Genomic DNA, 18,525 nt, shown 5'->3' with positions numbered 1-18,525 from the left:
CTGAAAATGTTGTCTTCCGCATTCATAAAATGCATGTTAATGATAACCTGATCACTTTGAGAGTTAAAGAGAAACAAATGTAGGCAAAAGAAAATTAATACAAACTGTTGATAATAATGTTTTAAGCAATGTTCAATTTCTTGCACAGGCGAGTACTTATGCTTTATAAGACCTCAATGTCTATTCTGAAGCCACAGGCCTTATTTGTTTTGCCAATGACCATGCTTATATTAAAGGGACCTATTTTACCTCTTTTACAAGATGTAAAATGAGACTTTGGTGTCTCCAGAATGTGTCTAAAGTTTTAGCTCAAAATACCCATCAGATTATTTATTATATAATGTAGAATCTACCTATTTTGGTATCTGAGTACAGTGTAGCTGTTTTGTAGCCTGTGGCTTTAATCAAAATGAGCTGCTTCTCCCTGCCCACCGCTCCAATGTGCGTTACATCAGAAAAGCAGCCGTCAGTGACAGAGACAGACATGAAATGATTTGAGCTGAAATAAGGTCACTAGGCAAAAAATAGCTAGTAAGTTTATTTGATGTATTTGTTGTGGAGTCTATTCAAGCCTTTCTGAAACGATGAGTCACACACAAATGCTGTTTGCAGCACACACACATATGCACGTTCACTGACACCATGCAGCTGTGGTAATTATAGTGGTTAAGATTTACATTTGATTGACTGATTTTACTGTCTTTATTACAAACATTGTTTTAAAAACCAATCACAGTGTCCACACAGAGATCACAGAGACTTTTAACATATGTTTTAATGCCAGTTTCTTGGCAAAAAATGTTCTGTGGACATGTGTATACATGTATGGACACCTGTCCATCAATTCGGTGGGTGGCGAAAACCGCACTCCTACGTCACATTGCTCTGGCCTCAAAATTACTGGAACTTGGAGCCTATTTTAAAATAAAATATCATAAAAGTAAATAAAAAAAAGACTTGTTGTGTTTCTATCACTCCAATATAACAGTGAACACCGTATACATACACCCAGTTCTGTCCAAACAGGTGCTCTTTGTAATCTTTTTCTTAATGTTTCACTGGAGGAAAAAAAAGATCAATTTATTGGGTGTTCTGAGATTGAGTAAATTGAGAGCCAATTTTGAGTTTTGCGCAATTTTTACTGTTGAGAAACAATGTGAGAATGTTTGTGCATCTTGAATTTGTTTTCCTAACTGAATAATTTTTTTTTCTGCAGAGACTGCAGTGGACAGGCAGATCGTCTTTCCATTGTCTCATGTCCTGCACTCAAATGGAGAGAAAAATGGACAGCCACACCTGCACGATTTCTCAGAGGACATCCAATTCATGGACATTGAGGAATCGCCCGGTAAGAGACTCAATGGTTGTTCTCAACTAACTTCTTAGCAAATCTGACAATTTTACATTTAGTCTTATTTGCATAATAAAAAATCTGGATAAAGTTTGCGATTAAGTCATGTTATTCCCTTGAAAACATGTGCCTGTTCTATCTGTCAGCACTTTCTAAGAATATATCTCTATCTCTCTCAGGTTACCGGCTGTGTCCATTCCTGCAGGAGCACAAAGATGATATCTTGTGTGGGCCGGTGTGGTTGTCCAGCGGACTGGATCTGTCTGGACACGCAGGGATGCTGAGTCTTACAAGTCCCAAACTCCTCAAAGGTTCGCTTGAGTAGTCATCACTAGCCATTTATAGCATCTGCTCCCACCCATTCTGCAGTGTGCCAGCAGATTGCCAGTAACAAAACACAAATATAAACAAATGCAGAGCTGCGTGAAATATTGTACTGAAGAAAAAAAAAATGCCATATTTGCTAGACACACAAAATACCAAAGTTTCCCAATATAAAAATCCTACAGTCCTTCTAATTGATTGTTTACTTATATTTGTGTCAAATCTATAAGGAAATGCATTCATCTGAGTATGGTTAAGCTTATATTTATATTAACAGGATTCCCAAGCTTCTTGAAAGTACTTGAATTTCAAACATAAACACAAGGCCTGGGAAGTACTTAAAAACAAACATAGATTATTGATAGTGGTTGAATTAAAATCTAAATCAAATTTGTTTATGGTGTTATTTCAGCAATTGAACTGTGCCGCTGTCAAAAACAGAACTAAAAAATGAAAAATTCTTAAATTTAAACATCTTAAATAAAAATCTTATAAAAAACACTGACAAATAATGTGCATTTTATCAATATTTCAGATACCACCTTTGAGTATTTTCAGTATTGAACTTAAGTTTAACTAAAGTTCTTTAAACGTGACTTTAAAAACGACATCATTACTCAGACATTTTAATGTATATATTAAGTTTAAGTGAAATGTTAAGTACAGTAAGGACTGACATGGTGCTACATAAGCTGGAGGACTTAAATAATGTGCTTTGTTTGAAATAATGGTGCTTTAAAAAGTGCTTGAATCTGCTGTTTGTGACAAAGTGGGAACCCTGAATTAATATTTTTGAGTTGTGAGTAAAATTCAAGTTGTTAGAGTTAAACCTCTTGATTTATATTGATAGTAAAGTGAATGTTTTTAATCACATACACTTTCCAAGGGCTTGCACTTTTTTATAATGTATTAAAGTTAGTTTGTGTTCTGAAGATGAATGAAATGGTTATTGTTTTGCATCAACACGAGGAAGAGTAAATGATGAACGTTTGAATTCGGAAAGAAACTCCAGGTTTAAAAAAAATAAAGTATTTTATTTAATTCTATATTTTGGCAAACATCAAAAACACCTTTGGATTCCGTTGTAATCTCTTTTTGTATTTACAGCAAATGAAAAGTTTTTGTAATTTTTTTTCACCCTTTGTTATTCTCTTATCTAGGCATGGCAGGGGGAAAATATCGCTCATTCCTGGTGCACATTAAAGCAGTGAGTGATAAGGGTCTGGATGAGGGCTTGAGGCCGGTGGTGCGGATGCCCTCAGCCAAACCACAAAGTAGTAAAGCTCACTCACTCTCATCCCTGCTACAAAGGGCTCAGGCGACTAAGGTAGAGCACACACACTGACTTTTCTAAATTGACTTTTGTGCCATTTTAAGTTGTAGCTTGTTCATTTGAGTAATTTCAAAACACTTCTACAACAGTGATGCCATGCATTTATGTAATGGTTGGTGGGAGAGACCTCTAGTGGCTGTATAGTTGCATTACTTCCTAAAAGTCTTTATTTGATGTAGGAATAAAAAAGCCATTGAAGAACACCACCAACATTTAATGCGTTTTTTTTTATTTATTTTTATTTTATTTTTATTAGGAAAAGGCCTCCACGTCTAAAGCAGATCCTCAATCTGTGCCTAAAAAGCCTGACAACTTGCGTGGCTGTGACTTGCTCCAAGAAGTGTCCATCACAATCAGGAGATTTAAGAAAACATCTGTACCCAAAGAACGGTAAGGGATGCAAGTAAACACTGTATGCTAACATTTAAATGTTGGAGTTTGGATTTTAAATGTTCTTTATGCTCGCCTTAATAATGCTCTACTATTTAAATCTTTATTAATTTCCAGTGATGACAAAGCTGATTTTTTTATTTTTTATTTAAACCATTACTTCAGTCTTGTCACATGTTCCTTCAGAAATCATTTTCAGAAAATATTTCTTATCATCATTGTTGAAAACGCTTCTGCTGCTTAATGTTTTTTGGGGAAACATTACATTTTTCTTTTAGTCTTCTTTGATTAATCAAAAGTTCAAAAATTCATAGACATCATAGAAATATTCAGTAACATTTTAAATGTATTTAGTGTCAGATACTGTGCTTTTAAAGTCTGTGTGAAGTCCTAATTGGTTTATGCTAAATTCCTATAACTGTAAAGCACATTCTATTGGACTGTCCTGATTTTAATGACTGCAGATGGCTTCTTTATGCAATGAACTCATTCAAGGAAAATATTTAGAATTTATATCACATATTAATGTTAAAAATTGTATCTAATTTATGTATTGACTTGTTTTTGTTTTTTAATCGTATATTTATTAATTAAGACATAAAATAGTTGTTGTTAATATGGCAATAAATAAAACAAATGATATGATGTATGTGAAATCAAAACTTAAATATTTATTTTTTTCTAGCGCACTTCGTTGTTTTTCAGGTAAATAATTCATCTGTGCAAGTTTTTCCTCTGGGAAAAAAAAAGTTTTTACTTATCCATTTACTTTTGCTCTTCTGACATCAGTTTGATTCAGTTCATCTTTATTTCTATAGCGCTTTTACAATGTAGATTGTGTCAAAGCAGCTTACATAGAAGTTCTAGTAAATTGAAACTGTGTCAGTCCAGTTTTCAGAGTTAAAGTTCAGTTTAGTTCAGATCAATGTAGTTTAATTGTCACTGCTGAAAGTCCGAACTCTGAAGAGCAAATAGTGGTAAGAAACTTCATCAATTGACGAAATTAAAGGAAAAAACCTCAAGGAAAAAACAGGCTCAGTTGGGCAAGACCGTTTCTCCTCGGGCCAACCTTTTTGTGCGCAGCTGCTATCTAGACACTGGAGGCTGGAGAACGCTGGACGTCTATCGTGGAGAAGCTGCAGGTGAGTGGGTCACCGGCGGGTGTTCAGACAGGCGTATGGTATCAATAAGGAGACTCGTCTGTCACTGGGGTCTTATAGGAATCAGTCTCATGCTCTCCGCTCTTCCATGACCGCTGCAGCATCAGCTCAGGATACGGCCTGGAATATGGATACCTCTAGAAGTGCTCTATGGCTGACATTATCTCGTCACAGATCTTGGATCACATCGATAGCGTTGCACAATCTATAGAGGCCTCCTAGTGTATTTAAATTGCAATTTGAAAATGAAGTGCTATAAATGAAAATAGCAGTTAAACAGAGAACATAAACAGAGAAACAAACATGTAAAGCATATGAGTGTTTCTAACAAAATATCTGGTGCATCAGTCTCCATTAGTTTGCTACGAGCGAATGATGTGCACAAAGAAAGCCCTGTCCCCTTACCGATATATACTTTCAGTAGAAGTACATCAACATATTAGAACAAAAGTCTCAGCAACTTCATCTTCATGCAGACTTTTGTTTAAATCTTTCAAAGAACTGCAAAATTGCGTCTAAATGTGCTTTCTGTCTCTGCTTATATTTCCCAGAGTGCAACGCTGTGCAATGCTTCAGTTTCCTGAGCTCCATGAAAAGCTGCTAAGAGGTTTGTGTAAGCGTGGAGAAGATGGCCAGAGCTCTGAACACTGTCAGAGTCTCATCTTGGACATCCTCTGCTGGCTGGCAGGAGTTTACTCCAATGGACCATGCAGGTGCGATTCCAACTCAGTGTTTTAAGTCTTAGGCTTTTGTTTTATTCCTCTTTTTCTAAGAACTTTATAATCTGTTGTCCTTAAGTTTGAGAGAGGGGAAAGAGGGGCTTTTGACCAAAACCAGGAGACGTCTGACGGAAATCATCAGGGCATGCTTCTTCGAGGCCGGGCGCAGTATAGCTCACAAATGCTCTCGCTTTCTTGCACTTTGTATTAGGTGAGTTTGGAGTCTGTGTGTTTTTTTCTGTTCTTCAGTCTCGGTGGAGAACTATTTTACTAGTAAACATGTTACGATCATTAAGTTTAATGGATGAATGTCTCTTCTGTTTCAGTACTGGTAAAGGAGACCCTGGTCAGCAGGGTTTTGGCCAGGCTCTGTTTAAAGCGCTTTTGGATAATATGCCTTATTTGCCTGCTGCTGCCACAGGAGGTGATTTATAATGTTTCTATTGTCATTTACTTTTTTACTGTTTATTTTTTTATAACGCAACTATTAAAATCATTACATTATGTCCAAATCTTTAAGGAATTTGGAATTTCAGTGATTTAGTAAAATGTCTTATGTTCACCATTAAATAAATAAATAAAAACCACTGTCAACCATTAAGCAAATTTGTCAGTCTTCTTTAATTTTAAAAAAGTAAACTTCAACTAAAGGAATCCTTCCTTAAAGAAAAACTAAAAATTATTGACCCAAGAGATATATTGAACATGCTAAAAGACTGTCTGTCTTTTTCTCTCAGGATCTGTGTTCTGGTACTTTGTCCTGTTAAATTATGTGAAAGATGAGGACTTGGCCGGCTGCAGTACCGCTTGCGCCTCTCTGCTCACTGCTGTCTCTCGGCAGCTGCAGGACCGTCTGACTCCACTGGAAGCGCTGTTGCAAACCAGGTCAGCCAATCTGCTTCATTCTGAGGCATACACAAACACATTCTTCTAAACCCATAGAGGTGATTGTTTTAGGAATTTTCATGATTTTTGTGATGGTCATCTCTCTTCAGATACGGTCTGTATGGGTCTCCTTTTGACCCAGTACTGTTTGACCTGGAGGTGAGCGGGTCTTCCTGTAAGAATGCCTTCAGCAGTGGCATTGGGGTCCAGTCGGATGAAATCGACCTATCCGATATTCTCTCAGGTACGGCAGAACATTCTCCCCCCTTAAACACTTTCATTTGTCAATAAACTATAATGACACACACATTTGTTTTTGTGTCTAATGTCAGGTAATGGAAAGGTGAACAGCAGCGGGGCGGCAGAGGGCAGTTTCACTGCTCTGACCGGCCTGCTGGAAGTTGAACCTCTGCACTTTACTTGCGTCTCCACTAGTGACGGCACCAGAGTGGAGAGGGATGATGCAAGTATGTTCACCGGTACATATCCCATTTTCCTCTTTCTCTTATCTTGTTTATATTAAAACCAACCATGTCATCATGGACCACACGTTTAAGGTATGGTCAAATTAGCTGAATTGTTTTCTTTGTACTAAGAAGCCAAACCACAATTCAGCAAATTTGATTCTTTTCTAAGAAGATCCACATATTTAGTGATAAAATAGTTTCTATACCCCTGTACTATTTTTTTTCTTCCAGTGAGCACATTTGGTGTGACGCCCACAGTGACAGGGCTGTCTGCTGGGTCTGTTGGCGAGGCCTCCACGGCTCTGAGCTCGGCTGCACAGGTGGCCCTACAGTCTCTGTCTCACGCCATGGTGTCCGCCGAACAGCAGCTTCAAGTTCTTCAGGAGAAGCAGCAACAGCTTCTAAAACTCCAGCAACAGGTCACATTCTTGATTAATTGTAATGTTGATTTGTTTTCCATCTAGTTGTGAGTTTATTTAATTGATTGTACTATGAAACAGAAGGCCAAGCTGGAGGCCAAACTTCACCAGACCACCTCAGCAGCAGCCACCGCAGCATCAGGCGTCGTCAACTCTGTGCCATCCAACCCATCCTCAGCCCCAGGCTTTTTTATCCACCCGTCAGACGTCATCCCACCCACCCCTAAAACCACCCCGCTGTTCATGACGCCACCTCTCACCCCGCCCAATGAAGCAGTGTCGGCGGCCATTAGTGTGGAACTGGCTCAGCTCTTCCCAGGATCTGTCATTGATCCTCCACCTGTAAACCTTTCAGCACAGAATAAAAACAGCCAGAAAGCGAAACCCGTAAGTCCTGAAAAACCTCCGGAAAAATTCTGCTGTTATTTACTTGCCTTCTATTTATTTGAGTCTTTAAAAAAAATAAATAAATTTTTTAGGATGTTGGAAACTATTTTATTTCTGTGTCAGGGTGTCCACGGGGTCTTAAAGTATTAAAAGTTGATTAATCAATTTAGAGAAATTTAGGCCCTTAAAAAGTATTATTAAGTCATAAATGCAATTTTACTAGGTATTAAATTTAGTATACTTTTGATTATGTAACGTATAGTTTGCCTGAATTTAATCTGCAAATATCGGTGTGCTGTGTAGTTTATGAAATTGCTAAAGTCCTGCTCTCGCTGGATTTGACATCACTCTTTTGTTTACTGCAGTAACCAAGGCAACACCGTTATTCCTTCAGGTCTATAGGCGCCTCCTGGTGGAAGGTTGTCAAATAGCATTTTTATTCATTATATGAATAAAACCTGGTTTATGCTTCTGCGTCGAGTGATCGGCGTGACCCACGGCGGATGCAATACACGTAGCCGTGCATTTATACTTCTGTGCGCTGTTTGTGTTGCTCTGCAATAACACTTCAGAAACACTAGCTGGCAGTAGGTGTTTATGTTCCTCTGTATCGAGTTTATTCGCTAGTGTTTTGTTTTTTCTGAACGCTACCTTAACGTGCAAGTGACTCAAACTCACTCATTTTGAGGCGGGAATCGGCAGACGTGCAACAACTTTAATCATAAGGTAAACGCAAAACAATAGTTTCCAACTGGAGCTTCATCACAGGACTTAACAGTTGTAAACACTCGCTCCATCGGGCTCACGTGGCTCTCACCTCTGCCCACACTCGTCAGCACTACCAAGCTGATCAATCACAGAGCTTGCGCTACATGTCGTTGCAATGTGTAGTTGCATGTTTTTGAGAGGTGCGCGTCAGCGTTTAACACCGTGCGCTTAACACGGAAGTATAAATCAGCCTTAACGCTTCAGTTTAGGTAAAGGTATGCTTTATGTAGCCTAATTTCACAAAAACGGATTGTTTTTTTACATCATAATATTTAATTATTTTTAATCAGCATAGGATGGAGAACCTAGATTTTTTTTTTTTCTGTTTTCTGAATTTCTAAAATATGACTAGGAAAATGGCAGTCGGCCATGAAAAAGGAAGTTCAGTATCCTTATAGGTGATTTTTACAATCTGTGATTGGTAAATATACAGCAAGTTATTTACTTTTTTTCAAATGAATTCTTTTTTTTTTTTTTTATTGGTTTCTTCTTAATATAACATACAGTAACATACAAAAATATAAAATATGTACAGATTCTTCACAATCTAAAATATTGTTAACAAATTTATGTATATATGTCACCAGTTGAAACCTTAAGTGGCAATAATGTTTTAAAATGCATGGAGGGTCTTAAAAAAGGTCTTCAAATGTATTGAATTTCACTCTCTGATTCCTGTATATACCCAGTGTGTGTATTATATCTTTAAATCATTATTATTTAGCAATGTTCAATCCTCTTTTATCAATGAAAAATAGTCTAAAATCAATTTTTACACATTTGTGTAGAAGTGGGTAAAATGGTGTAAATAAAGCTTACTTTACTTTCAGGGTCTGTGTGTTGTTTGTTTACATTATATTCTATATCAGACATGGGTAGTGTTCAGCTAATGTGATTGTGTTGTCATTGCAGAACCCCATGGGAAGTGGCCTGGCATTAGCAATCTCACAGGCTTCCCACTTTCTCCAGCCTCCACCACACCAGTCCATAATAATTGAGAGAATGCATTCAGGTACTTCATATCAGGTCTTGTTGTCAATTAGCAGTCCGAAGTCGACTGAGGGGCTTCAGAGATTACAAGAATGGCTTCAAATCAGTTTATTAACAATTAATGAATGTTATTTATCTGTAGGTGCAAGGCGGTTTGTGACTCTAGATTTCGGCCGGCCGGTGTTGCTCACGGATGCACTGATCCCCACATGTGCAGACTTGGCCTCACTTTCCATTGACATTTGGACTCTTGGGGAGGAAGTGGATGGGCGGAGACTCGTAGTCGCCACAGATATCAGCACACATTCTCTGATTCTGCATGACTTGCTGCCCCCTCCTGTCTGCAGATTCATGAAGGTTTTTATACGATTGTTGTAGTAGAATGTGAAAAGGATACATAGCTGACTTTTTAAGAGGTAAGTCGCTGTCACTCACTCTCTGCTCCTCCACAGATCACTGTGATTGGTCGATATGGCAGCACTAATGCCCGGGCTAAAATCCCACTGGGTTTCTATTATGGCCACACCTACATCCTGCCATGGGAAAGTGAACTTAAGCTGATGCATGATCCTCTGAGGGGAGAAAGCGAAGCTGCCGGTCAACCGGATCTGGATCAACATTTATCAATGATGGTAGCATTACAGGAAGACATTCAATGCAGGTTAGTGAAGCTGCAGGAAAGCACAATTAAGTGAGCTCCTGCTGTTCATGTACAAAACCATTTAAAACATTTCTTTCTTTCTTTTTTTTTTCAAGAAATCAGTGTTTTTAATCAAGAATATAATAAATTGGTCAAAAAGATATTGTTAATGTTGTCATTACAAACATGACATATAAATGTTATGTTATGATATTCATCAATTTTCTTTTTTTATTAATATATTTATTATTTTCAGATATGAAATTTACAGAATCACATCAATTCACAAAAGAATAAAGAATAAAGGCCTTTACTTTCACTTACTCTTTCTCTCTTTCGTGGATAAGGAAACAGTGTTGTACGCACAGATATCCAATAGCCTACATGATTAATTTTATTTATTAAGCGCAAAGATTGGTTTCAAAACTATTTCTAATTAAGTTCTACTTTCCAGCAAGCGATTAAATTAACAAAAATAACGAAGTGTGGTCACAAAAGTAAGTTATATTCAAACACACGTGCTATGCCCCATTTGGTCCAAAACCTGACAGGTGTACAAATCTACAGTTGTTTTTAATAAAACAAATATAAATAATAAAGCATTTATTAAGTAATACTAATAATAACAACATTTTACAAAAGCAAATTGTCATGAATAAACTGAAAAAATTGCAGTCTGTTTTAGTATTTTAGCCAACAATGTGCCTTAACACACCTCCTTTATGGACCGGAACACCCATGAGTCCACAAAGTGGTGCAAATTGATTTGCTATTTAAACAACGAGCTGGAAAATAGGAAAATTAAGGTTGCGCTGGTCTGAAAATAGCAACACGTTGGGGCAAACATGTCTTGCGCCTTATTGCGCCGGGTGTATGATAGGGCCCTCTATGTGAAAAAAAGGGGGAAAAAAAGAAGTAAATAAATACAGAACAATAACAAAACAATACATAAATTGAATAACTATAGTAATAAACATGAGTACAAAAGGGTAAAGAACCGTTAATCGCATCATCACATCATCACTTTCCATCATTGTAACATCTAAATTATTTATGTATACAATAAATTCTCCCCAAATCTTTTCAAAACTTGAAGGTTTTTTTCAGGTTAAACGTCAAATAATTTTTCTAAAATGGATCTGGCTTTCTGCAAAAATATTAACAGTTGTTTGTACACTGATAATATTAGAGATATTTATTAAGCACCAAATCAGCATATTGCAATGGTTTTTCAGTTTTTTTTTTTTTTAAATATTATGTTAGAAGATCATTATGTGACACTGAAGAGTTAACACAGAACACATCTAAACCATGTGAGATGCATAAACCAGTTGTCTTTTAACTTACTACTGTAAACTGAAGCTTGCAATACTTTAGTTACCTTCGAGATCGTCTGGTCCACTAAATTGAGTTTGACTTTGAGCGTCAATATGTGTAAAAGTTATCATTCTTTTAACATGACGCATCTTAAAAACGCAGAACTCGTATGTGAGGTGCTTTAAAAGACATGAGACGCAAATGTACCATTGACACACATCCATCAAGCACATTTATATAGAAAAACAATGGAAAAGTAGCTCATTAGAATAGAAAAACATGCTCAGTGTGCATGCTCCTAATCCAGCCTTTCAAAATCATTAAAATCTTACCGACATGAAAGTTTTTTGCTTTTTCCTGGAATTTATTTAGCACATTTAAGCAGAATTGATACTAATCTAAGCACTGATCTTTCGTGTAGGTATAATCTGGCCTGCCATCGGCTTGAGACGTTACTTCAGAACATCGACCTGCCACCTCTTAACAGTGCTAATAATGCACAGTATTTCTTGCGTAAGCCTGATAAAGCTGTTGAGGAGGACTCCCGCGTCTTCTCCGCTTACCAAGACTGCATTCAGCTCCAGCTGCAGCTCAACCTGGCCCACCACGCTGTCCAGAGGCTGCGCGTGTGTCTGGGAGCCACTCGAAAACACCTACCTGAAAACTACGACCCCCGAGAGCTGGTTCAGAACTCTTCTACCGAGCAGCTCCGCACCATCATCAGATATCTACTGGATACACTACTCAGCCTGCTGCACTCCTGTAATGGTGAGGGAGACGGTCACGCTTCAATACACTGTTTAAAAAATTTTTTATTTAAAACTTAAATCCCAATTCAGCTTATTCTAAATCTAAAATGTGAATATTATTTTCTTCTCTCTTCCTCAGGCAACTCTGTGCCCTCAGTTTTGCAGAACACATTTCATGCTCAGGCGTGCGAGGAGCTCTTTAAGCAGCTGTGCATCAGTGGGACACCTAAGATTCGTCTGCATGCGGGTCTTCTGCTGGTGCAGCTGTGTGGAGGAGAGAGGTGGTGGGGCCAGTTCCTGTCCAACGTCCTGCAAGAGCTCTATAACTCTGAGCAGCTGCTCATCTTCCCTCAGGACAGGTAGCACTACACTCTAAAAAAGATTATTGCTGCCCTAATTCTTTGAAACAAATACACTTTTCTAGTCATCTCAACTTACACTACACTAAGTTTGGGGTCAGTAGGATTTTTAAATGTTTTAAAATAGCTTCTCCTGCTCACACATTATTTAATCAAAAATACAGTACAAATTGTAAAATTATGAAATGTTATTGCACTATAAAATAATTTTTCAAAAGTAGTTTATAATTAAATTTAATTTAATATTGTTTAATTTATTCCAGTGATTTTAATGATGAGTTTACAGCTTCATTACTCTAGTCTTCAGATTCACATGATCCTTCAGAAATCACTCTAATATTAATTATTAATATTGTTGATTGTTATTATTACTATTACTATTATTAATATAATTTTTTATTAATGGTAATAGTAATAAAAAGACAGAAAGTAAAAAAATGTATAAAAGAAAATAAAAGATCTAAATAAGAGGGTAATTTGAGGTGTCAAGTGGATTTTTTTTAATAGTAAATGTTTTTTTAATGACTTGAAATTACTTAAAATTCTTAAATTTATAATAAAATTAAGCAAATTATTAAAAATTAATAATATTAAAAATTATTTAGTGGAAATTAAAATCTTAAATTCCGTTTTATGGTGACTTTTAGCTATTTCATTTCAAGTGTATGTGTGTGTGTGTGTGTGTGTCTGCAAACAGATAGGTAAATGCACTTCATTTTAAATTAATATATATATATATTTTCAATTATATTTGAAATATTTCATTTTAAAATTAAAAAAATACATCTTAACAGTTAACCTTATTGCTTTTAATAAGTAAATAATACAATTAAACATTATCATGGAGATTTAAAATATTGTTCAGTTAAACAGGCTAATTGCAGAATTCCGAACAAGTGGCAGGTCTTTTGCACTTATACTATTAAGATGTAATGCACAGATTTATCTTGACAGTGTTTTTTTTTATGTTTTATATTTGTTTGTTTAGCACTTTAGCTATCACATTGTACAAAGTGGAATTTCAAATTCAATCTTGCATTGCGATACAATTTTCAGTACTAAAACTTTTTTTTTCTTGGCAAATGTAATATTTAAGTCTAATAAATTTGAAATGCTTAATATACATAAATCGAGCAAAGAGTTAAGGCCAGCACTGTTAGATTTTAATATATCAGATTCAGTTTTATTACCAAGTGTGCTTTACACACGCAAGGAAATTGGTTTGGCTACAGAAGCTTCCAGTGTACATAAAGTGCCAACACGAAAAAAAATATATGAGAAAAGACAACAAACATTAGACAACATTAGACAAACATATATTAGGATCAACTTTTTACTGCTACTTTTTACAGTGCTTAACATCATTGCTGACCTCAAAGCTATTAATGAAGATTCTAATGTTTTTCCACCCTTTCTTTTCCTCAGAGTGTTCATGCTGCTGTCCTGTATTGGCCAAAGATCTCTGAGTAACAGTGGAGTTCTAGAGGGTTTGTTAAACCTTTTGGACACACTGCTATCGCCTCTGCAGCAGGCTAGTGCAGCTCAGCCCCGCAGGACAGAAGGTATGTGTTTGAGAGGGAGGCTTTTCCTGTGTATTTGGTTATGCTACAGGTTTGTGTATCTTTTGTAGGTGTGCTGGATATCCCTATGATCAGCTGGGTGGTTATGCTGGTCTCTCGATTACTTGACTATGTGGCCAGTGTGGAAGATGAAGCCAGCGCAGCTAAGAAACCTCTGGGAACTAAAGACAGGGAAAGATCATTTACAGGTGAGGCCTGGACAAGCATCAGAGCTGGGATTTTATTATTTATTTTATTGGATCTATTGATGTTCAAATGTTTGGGGCAGTACAAACCATGTTCATATCTGATAACATTTTAAGACTTCACCACTTTTAGACACAATATTGGAAAAATCTGACTTTACGGTATTTTGTTTTGCTTCGATATATATTGCAATATGAATATAATTTACCAGGTAACTTGAGTGTATCTATTTGGAAAGATTTTATTAATTTTAATCGTCTAGGACAGGGGTGCCCAAACTTTTTCTTATAATGGGCCAAAACCAAACTTGATTGAGGCTAGTGGCCCGAAGGTAAATACAGTTGCCAAGGTTAATTTCCTAATTTATTTAATAATGTTTAAAAATTACTAGAAAACATTGCTTTATATTAACTAATAAAGTATATTAACAAATACAGTATACAGTATATCTAACTTAAAGCAGTATTACATTTTTTTTTTCCTTGATTTGCTCACTGATGTCTTCTGCATAGTCCTCTATTCATCGAGTGACAGTATTTACATCGTCAAAAATCAGTCATTTACAACATTTAATTGAACCATTTGATTTCAGTTTGCTCTAAATAAGATAAATAAAAAGCAATAAAACCAGCAAAAAAGGTTACTTCAAATTAGAAATTATGATCTCTGTGTTGAAGGCATTCGCCCCAACCCTCTCCATCATTCTCACTCTCCTTTCACATGGGATGGTGAACCAAATCAATGGTTACAGTGGGCAAACTTTTTCTTTTGGCTACGGCCATCTCTAGTCTAGCAGGGTTTCCACGGGGTCTTAAAAAGTCTAAAATTTAAAAATCAAAATTTTAGGCCTTAAAAAGTCGTTGTTGTAGGTCTTAAATATTTTGTACAGGTCTTATTTTTGATTTCGGCTGGCGGAGCTCATGGCATTTTTTGAGACTAAGGTGAAGTTCGCGCGGCGCTGCATTTAATTTGTATTGAATATGAAACACTTTTAAGAGATTTTGTCTGAAACAGGTATGACTGTACACACATCTTTATTATCCGTCCATGCTTGATCATAGGGAGAACCAGTTGACCAATAATTCTAGGCTAGAAATTGCAACAGCCGTGGAAAAAGAGGAAAGTTTTTGTAAAAGTTTGGAAAAACCTGAGGGCTAAAGTTTGTTAAAACAAAAAAAGAGGCCATGCAAAAGTGGAGACCCAGGTGGTTGTAATAATACAGAATATGTTTTTCCACCATTCATAGGTTTTAAACTGATGTACAGTTTTGAGTTTAAAACAATTTACAAGTTACAAACTAAAATTAAGTAACAACTTATGTCTTCGATACCTGGAAAGGAATACATGAACCTATCAGTTTACAACATACTGATGCCCAATTTCTATCCCTACATCTGCATAAAATTTAATAAAATAAGCATATATAAATACGACAAAGCAAAAATAAATGTGAAATAAACATTGGGTTATGCTTATATGGCCTAGCAGTATTCAAATACATAATTTTTTAAAATTAAACATACAATTTTAAAATTAAACATTAAACCAAAATAACTTGGTGGTCATTGTATAAATAATTGTGTGCAATAGTATAAACATAATAATTAATAATATCTTTATCTTTTAATCTTTAATAAAAGCACTAATGCTGTGATTGTGACTATTGCACATGCACACACCAAGGCTTAAACAATATATTGTTCAGCCCTATTGAAAATGTATTCAGTTAAATTGTTTTCATAGTGTAAACCTTCATGTGATTGAAAACTTTAATGTAACAAAGTGTAAATAGTGCAAAAAAGAGACATAAGCAAGTTTGGATATAAAGATATATTCGACAAGCATATCATTTTTACTGCTGATATGAGAGGTTTTATAGAAACTTCCAGAAATTATAATAAGCTTATTTAGTGTTCAAAGAATTGTTCAATCTTGTATATCCTTACTGAAAGTGTTGTGGTGATTTAATATAATTGTAAAAAGAAAACAGGATACACTTTTTTTTTTTTTCCAAGATTGCGATGAATAAGAACAGCTTTTATATGATAATAGACGTATTTGGTAACATTTGAAGCATCTCTGCTGTCACTTTTGATCTATTTAATGTGTCCTTACTAAATACAAGAATTCATTAATTTCAAGAAATCTTACTTGTCACAAACCTTTGAAAGATGGTCTGCATGCTGCACAGAAATGGTTTTTTTTTATTTATTTTTTTACTGATGATGCGTACTGCATTTTCCTCTTTCCAATGACACCAGGGAACCAGTGGAGTTTCATAAATAACAGTCTGCAGTCTCAGAACCCAAGCAGATCTGCTAAGGGCAGCAACAGCAGTTTAGATCGACTGTATTCACGCAAGATCCGCAAACAGCTAGTCCATCACAAACAGGTACACGTGTCTCACACAAACCTTTTTATTGTGCTAGGGTTTTTCTATACCATCACATCAACTTGAAGTCTTTTATTGATATAGAGAGGATGTTGATCAATATTTATTTCATTGCAGCAGTTGAATTTATTGAAAGCCAAACAAAAAGCTTTAGTAGAGCAAATCGAGAAGGAGAAAATTCAGAGCAACAAAGGCTCCTCTTACAAGCTGTTGGTGGAACAGGCCAAACTCAAGCAAGCCACTTCCAAGGTAAGAATTCAGTTATTGGCACCTCATTTTTAGGCGTCGGTTTGGGGCAACAGATATAAAAGTAATTATAAACATAGCTTCGAGATGGATCATAATGCTAACCTTATGGTTCTGTGTCTTTGGCAGCACTTTAAAGATCTGATCCGATTGAGGCGGACAGCCGAATGGCCTCGCTCCACTTTGGACTCAGAGGCGTCAGTGGCAAAAGAGACCCCCGAGGTGGAGCTCCTGCCCTTCACGCTAGCTCATGAGCGCTGTATCTGTGTGGTCCAGAAACTCGCTCTTTTCCTCCTCTCCATGGACTTCACCTGCCACGCAGACCTGCTTCTGTTTGTTTGCAAGGTGTGCAACTAGAGGATTCCTTTCTTTAATGTATTCTTAATTGGCTAGTTGCCCTGTGGTACCTTCACATTAACAAAAGTTGGGGTTTTAAAAAAATATTACACACACTTCTTATTCTTACCAATACAACTCAGTCCACTATATGAAAAAAGCAGTGACACTAGAGTAAATAAAAATAAAATATACCGTATTTTCCCCCCTCTAAATTTTTTGTCTTTTTAAAATATTTCTCAAATGATGTTTAACAGAGCAAGGAAATTTTCACAGTATGTCTGATAATATTTTTTCCTCTGGAGAAAGTCTTGTTTGTTTTATTTCGGCTAGAATAAAAGTAGGTTTAAATTTTTTAAAAACCATTTTAAGGTCAAAATTATTAGCCCCTTTAAGCTATATATTTTTTCGATAGTCTACAGAACAAACCATTGTTATACAATAACTTGCCTAATTACCCTAACCTGCCTAGTTAACCTAATTAACCTAGTTAAGCCTATAAATGTCACTTTAAGCTGTATAGAAATGTCTTGAAAAATATCTAGTCAAATATTATTTACTGTTATAATGGCAAAGATAAAATAAATTATTAGAAATGAGTTATTAAAACTATTATGTTTAGAAATGTGCTGAAAAAATCTCTCCATTAAACAGAAATTGGGGAAAAAAATTAACAGGGGGCTTATAATTCCGACTTCATCTTTATATCTCTTTTACTTATATATAATAATTAAATATTAATATTTATTTATGTATAATTTTATTGTTATTCATATATTTTTATAGAATCTAAATGTATATGTGTTTGACGGGTTTTGTTTGTTGTCTAAAAACAAGAAAGTTAATAGCTGTTTGTACAGCACGTTTCAAATCTAACATGTTCAATAAAATCCCTTTTGAGAGCTGAAATATGCAGAAGATTGGCCTTCTTGCAGTAGGACTGGACCCCTATTTTAAACCATTTTTAATGTATTAAATGTAATCCAATTACCCAGGTCTTAGCCAGGATAGCAAATGCAACAAGACCCACAATCCACCTGTGTGAAGTGGTTTCCGAGCAGCAGCTGGAACGGTTACTTCTGTTATTGGTGGGGACCGACTTCAATCGTGGGGACATTTCATGGGGTGGAGCCTGGGCTCAGTACTCCCTCACCTGCATGCTGCAGGATATCATTGCAGGTTTGTGTTTTGGGATGGTTATTCACTCATAGTTTGTTGATTTATATTGAGATGACACTGTATGTGTTTTCAGGAGAGCTGCTGTCTCCAGTGTGTGTGGATGGGATGGAGGGTGCAGGGGCTGATGAGGCCGGGGCCGCCTCTTCTTCTGTAGTGGTGGATTCGGACGACTCTCTTCCTCAGCCCACCCCCATCCCACTCGTAGAGACTATCGATGAACCTCTGGGACCTGATATCATCGCAGGTACACCCGGGACATCCTCTGTGTTCCAAAGTGCGTTGGTAACCCCGTCCGAATAGCACATCACCTCACATGGACCCCTTCCCTCGCCTGTCTTTTATTTCTGA

The 18,525-nt window shown here is 36.3% G+C and overlaps 1 protein-coding gene across 7 annotated transcripts in view; it reads left to right on the top strand.

The window, feature by feature from the left end:
- The window catches only part of birc6 (baculoviral IAP repeat containing 6), a 165,468-nt gene that overhangs the window by 36,404 nt on the left and 110,539 nt on the right, over positions 1-18,525 (top strand). For 2 of the 7 annotated variants that reach the window (XM_056476522.1, XM_056476519.1), the window contains exons 14-37: positions 1,217-1,348; positions 1,531-1,662; positions 2,836-3,002; positions 3,265-3,398; positions 5,110-5,271; positions 5,357-5,488; positions 5,604-5,701; positions 6,015-6,162; positions 6,273-6,406; positions 6,495-6,641; positions 6,861-7,048; positions 7,130-7,435; positions 9,116-9,215; positions 9,336-9,550; positions 9,646-9,854; positions 11,572-11,918; positions 12,039-12,258; positions 13,684-13,820; positions 13,889-14,026; positions 16,286-16,416; positions 16,534-16,665; positions 16,792-17,007; positions 17,994-18,177; positions 18,251-18,451. In XM_056476522.1, coding sequence (XP_056332497.1) covers positions 1,217-1,348; positions 1,531-1,662; positions 2,836-3,002; positions 3,265-3,398; positions 5,110-5,271; positions 5,357-5,488; positions 5,604-5,701; positions 6,015-6,162; positions 6,273-6,406; positions 6,495-6,641; positions 6,861-7,048; positions 7,130-7,435; positions 9,116-9,215; positions 9,336-9,550; positions 9,646-9,854; positions 11,572-11,918; positions 12,039-12,258; positions 13,684-13,820; positions 13,889-14,026; positions 16,286-16,416; positions 16,534-16,665; positions 16,792-17,007; positions 17,994-18,177; positions 18,251-18,451 — 4,110 coding nt within the window. The remainder of the gene's footprint in view (positions 1-1,216; positions 1,349-1,530; positions 1,663-2,835; positions 3,003-3,264; positions 3,399-5,109; positions 5,272-5,356; positions 5,489-5,603; positions 5,702-6,014; positions 6,163-6,272; positions 6,407-6,494; positions 6,642-6,860; positions 7,049-7,129; positions 7,436-9,115; positions 9,216-9,335; positions 9,551-9,645; positions 9,855-11,571; positions 11,919-12,038; positions 12,259-13,683; positions 13,821-13,888; positions 14,027-16,285; positions 16,417-16,533; positions 16,666-16,791; positions 17,008-17,993; positions 18,178-18,250; positions 18,452-18,525) is intronic. The other 5 variants (XM_056476525.1, XM_056476523.1, XM_056476521.1 and 2 more) reach the window with 5 other exon arrangements.

This window comes from Danio aesculapii, chromosome 17 (assembly GCF_903798145.1).
Source record: "Danio aesculapii chromosome 17, fDanAes4.1, whole genome shotgun sequence".
NCBI lineage: Eukaryota > Metazoa > Chordata > Actinopteri > Cypriniformes > Danionidae > Danio > Danio aesculapii.
This window is presented reverse-complemented; position numbering and strand designations above follow the sequence as displayed.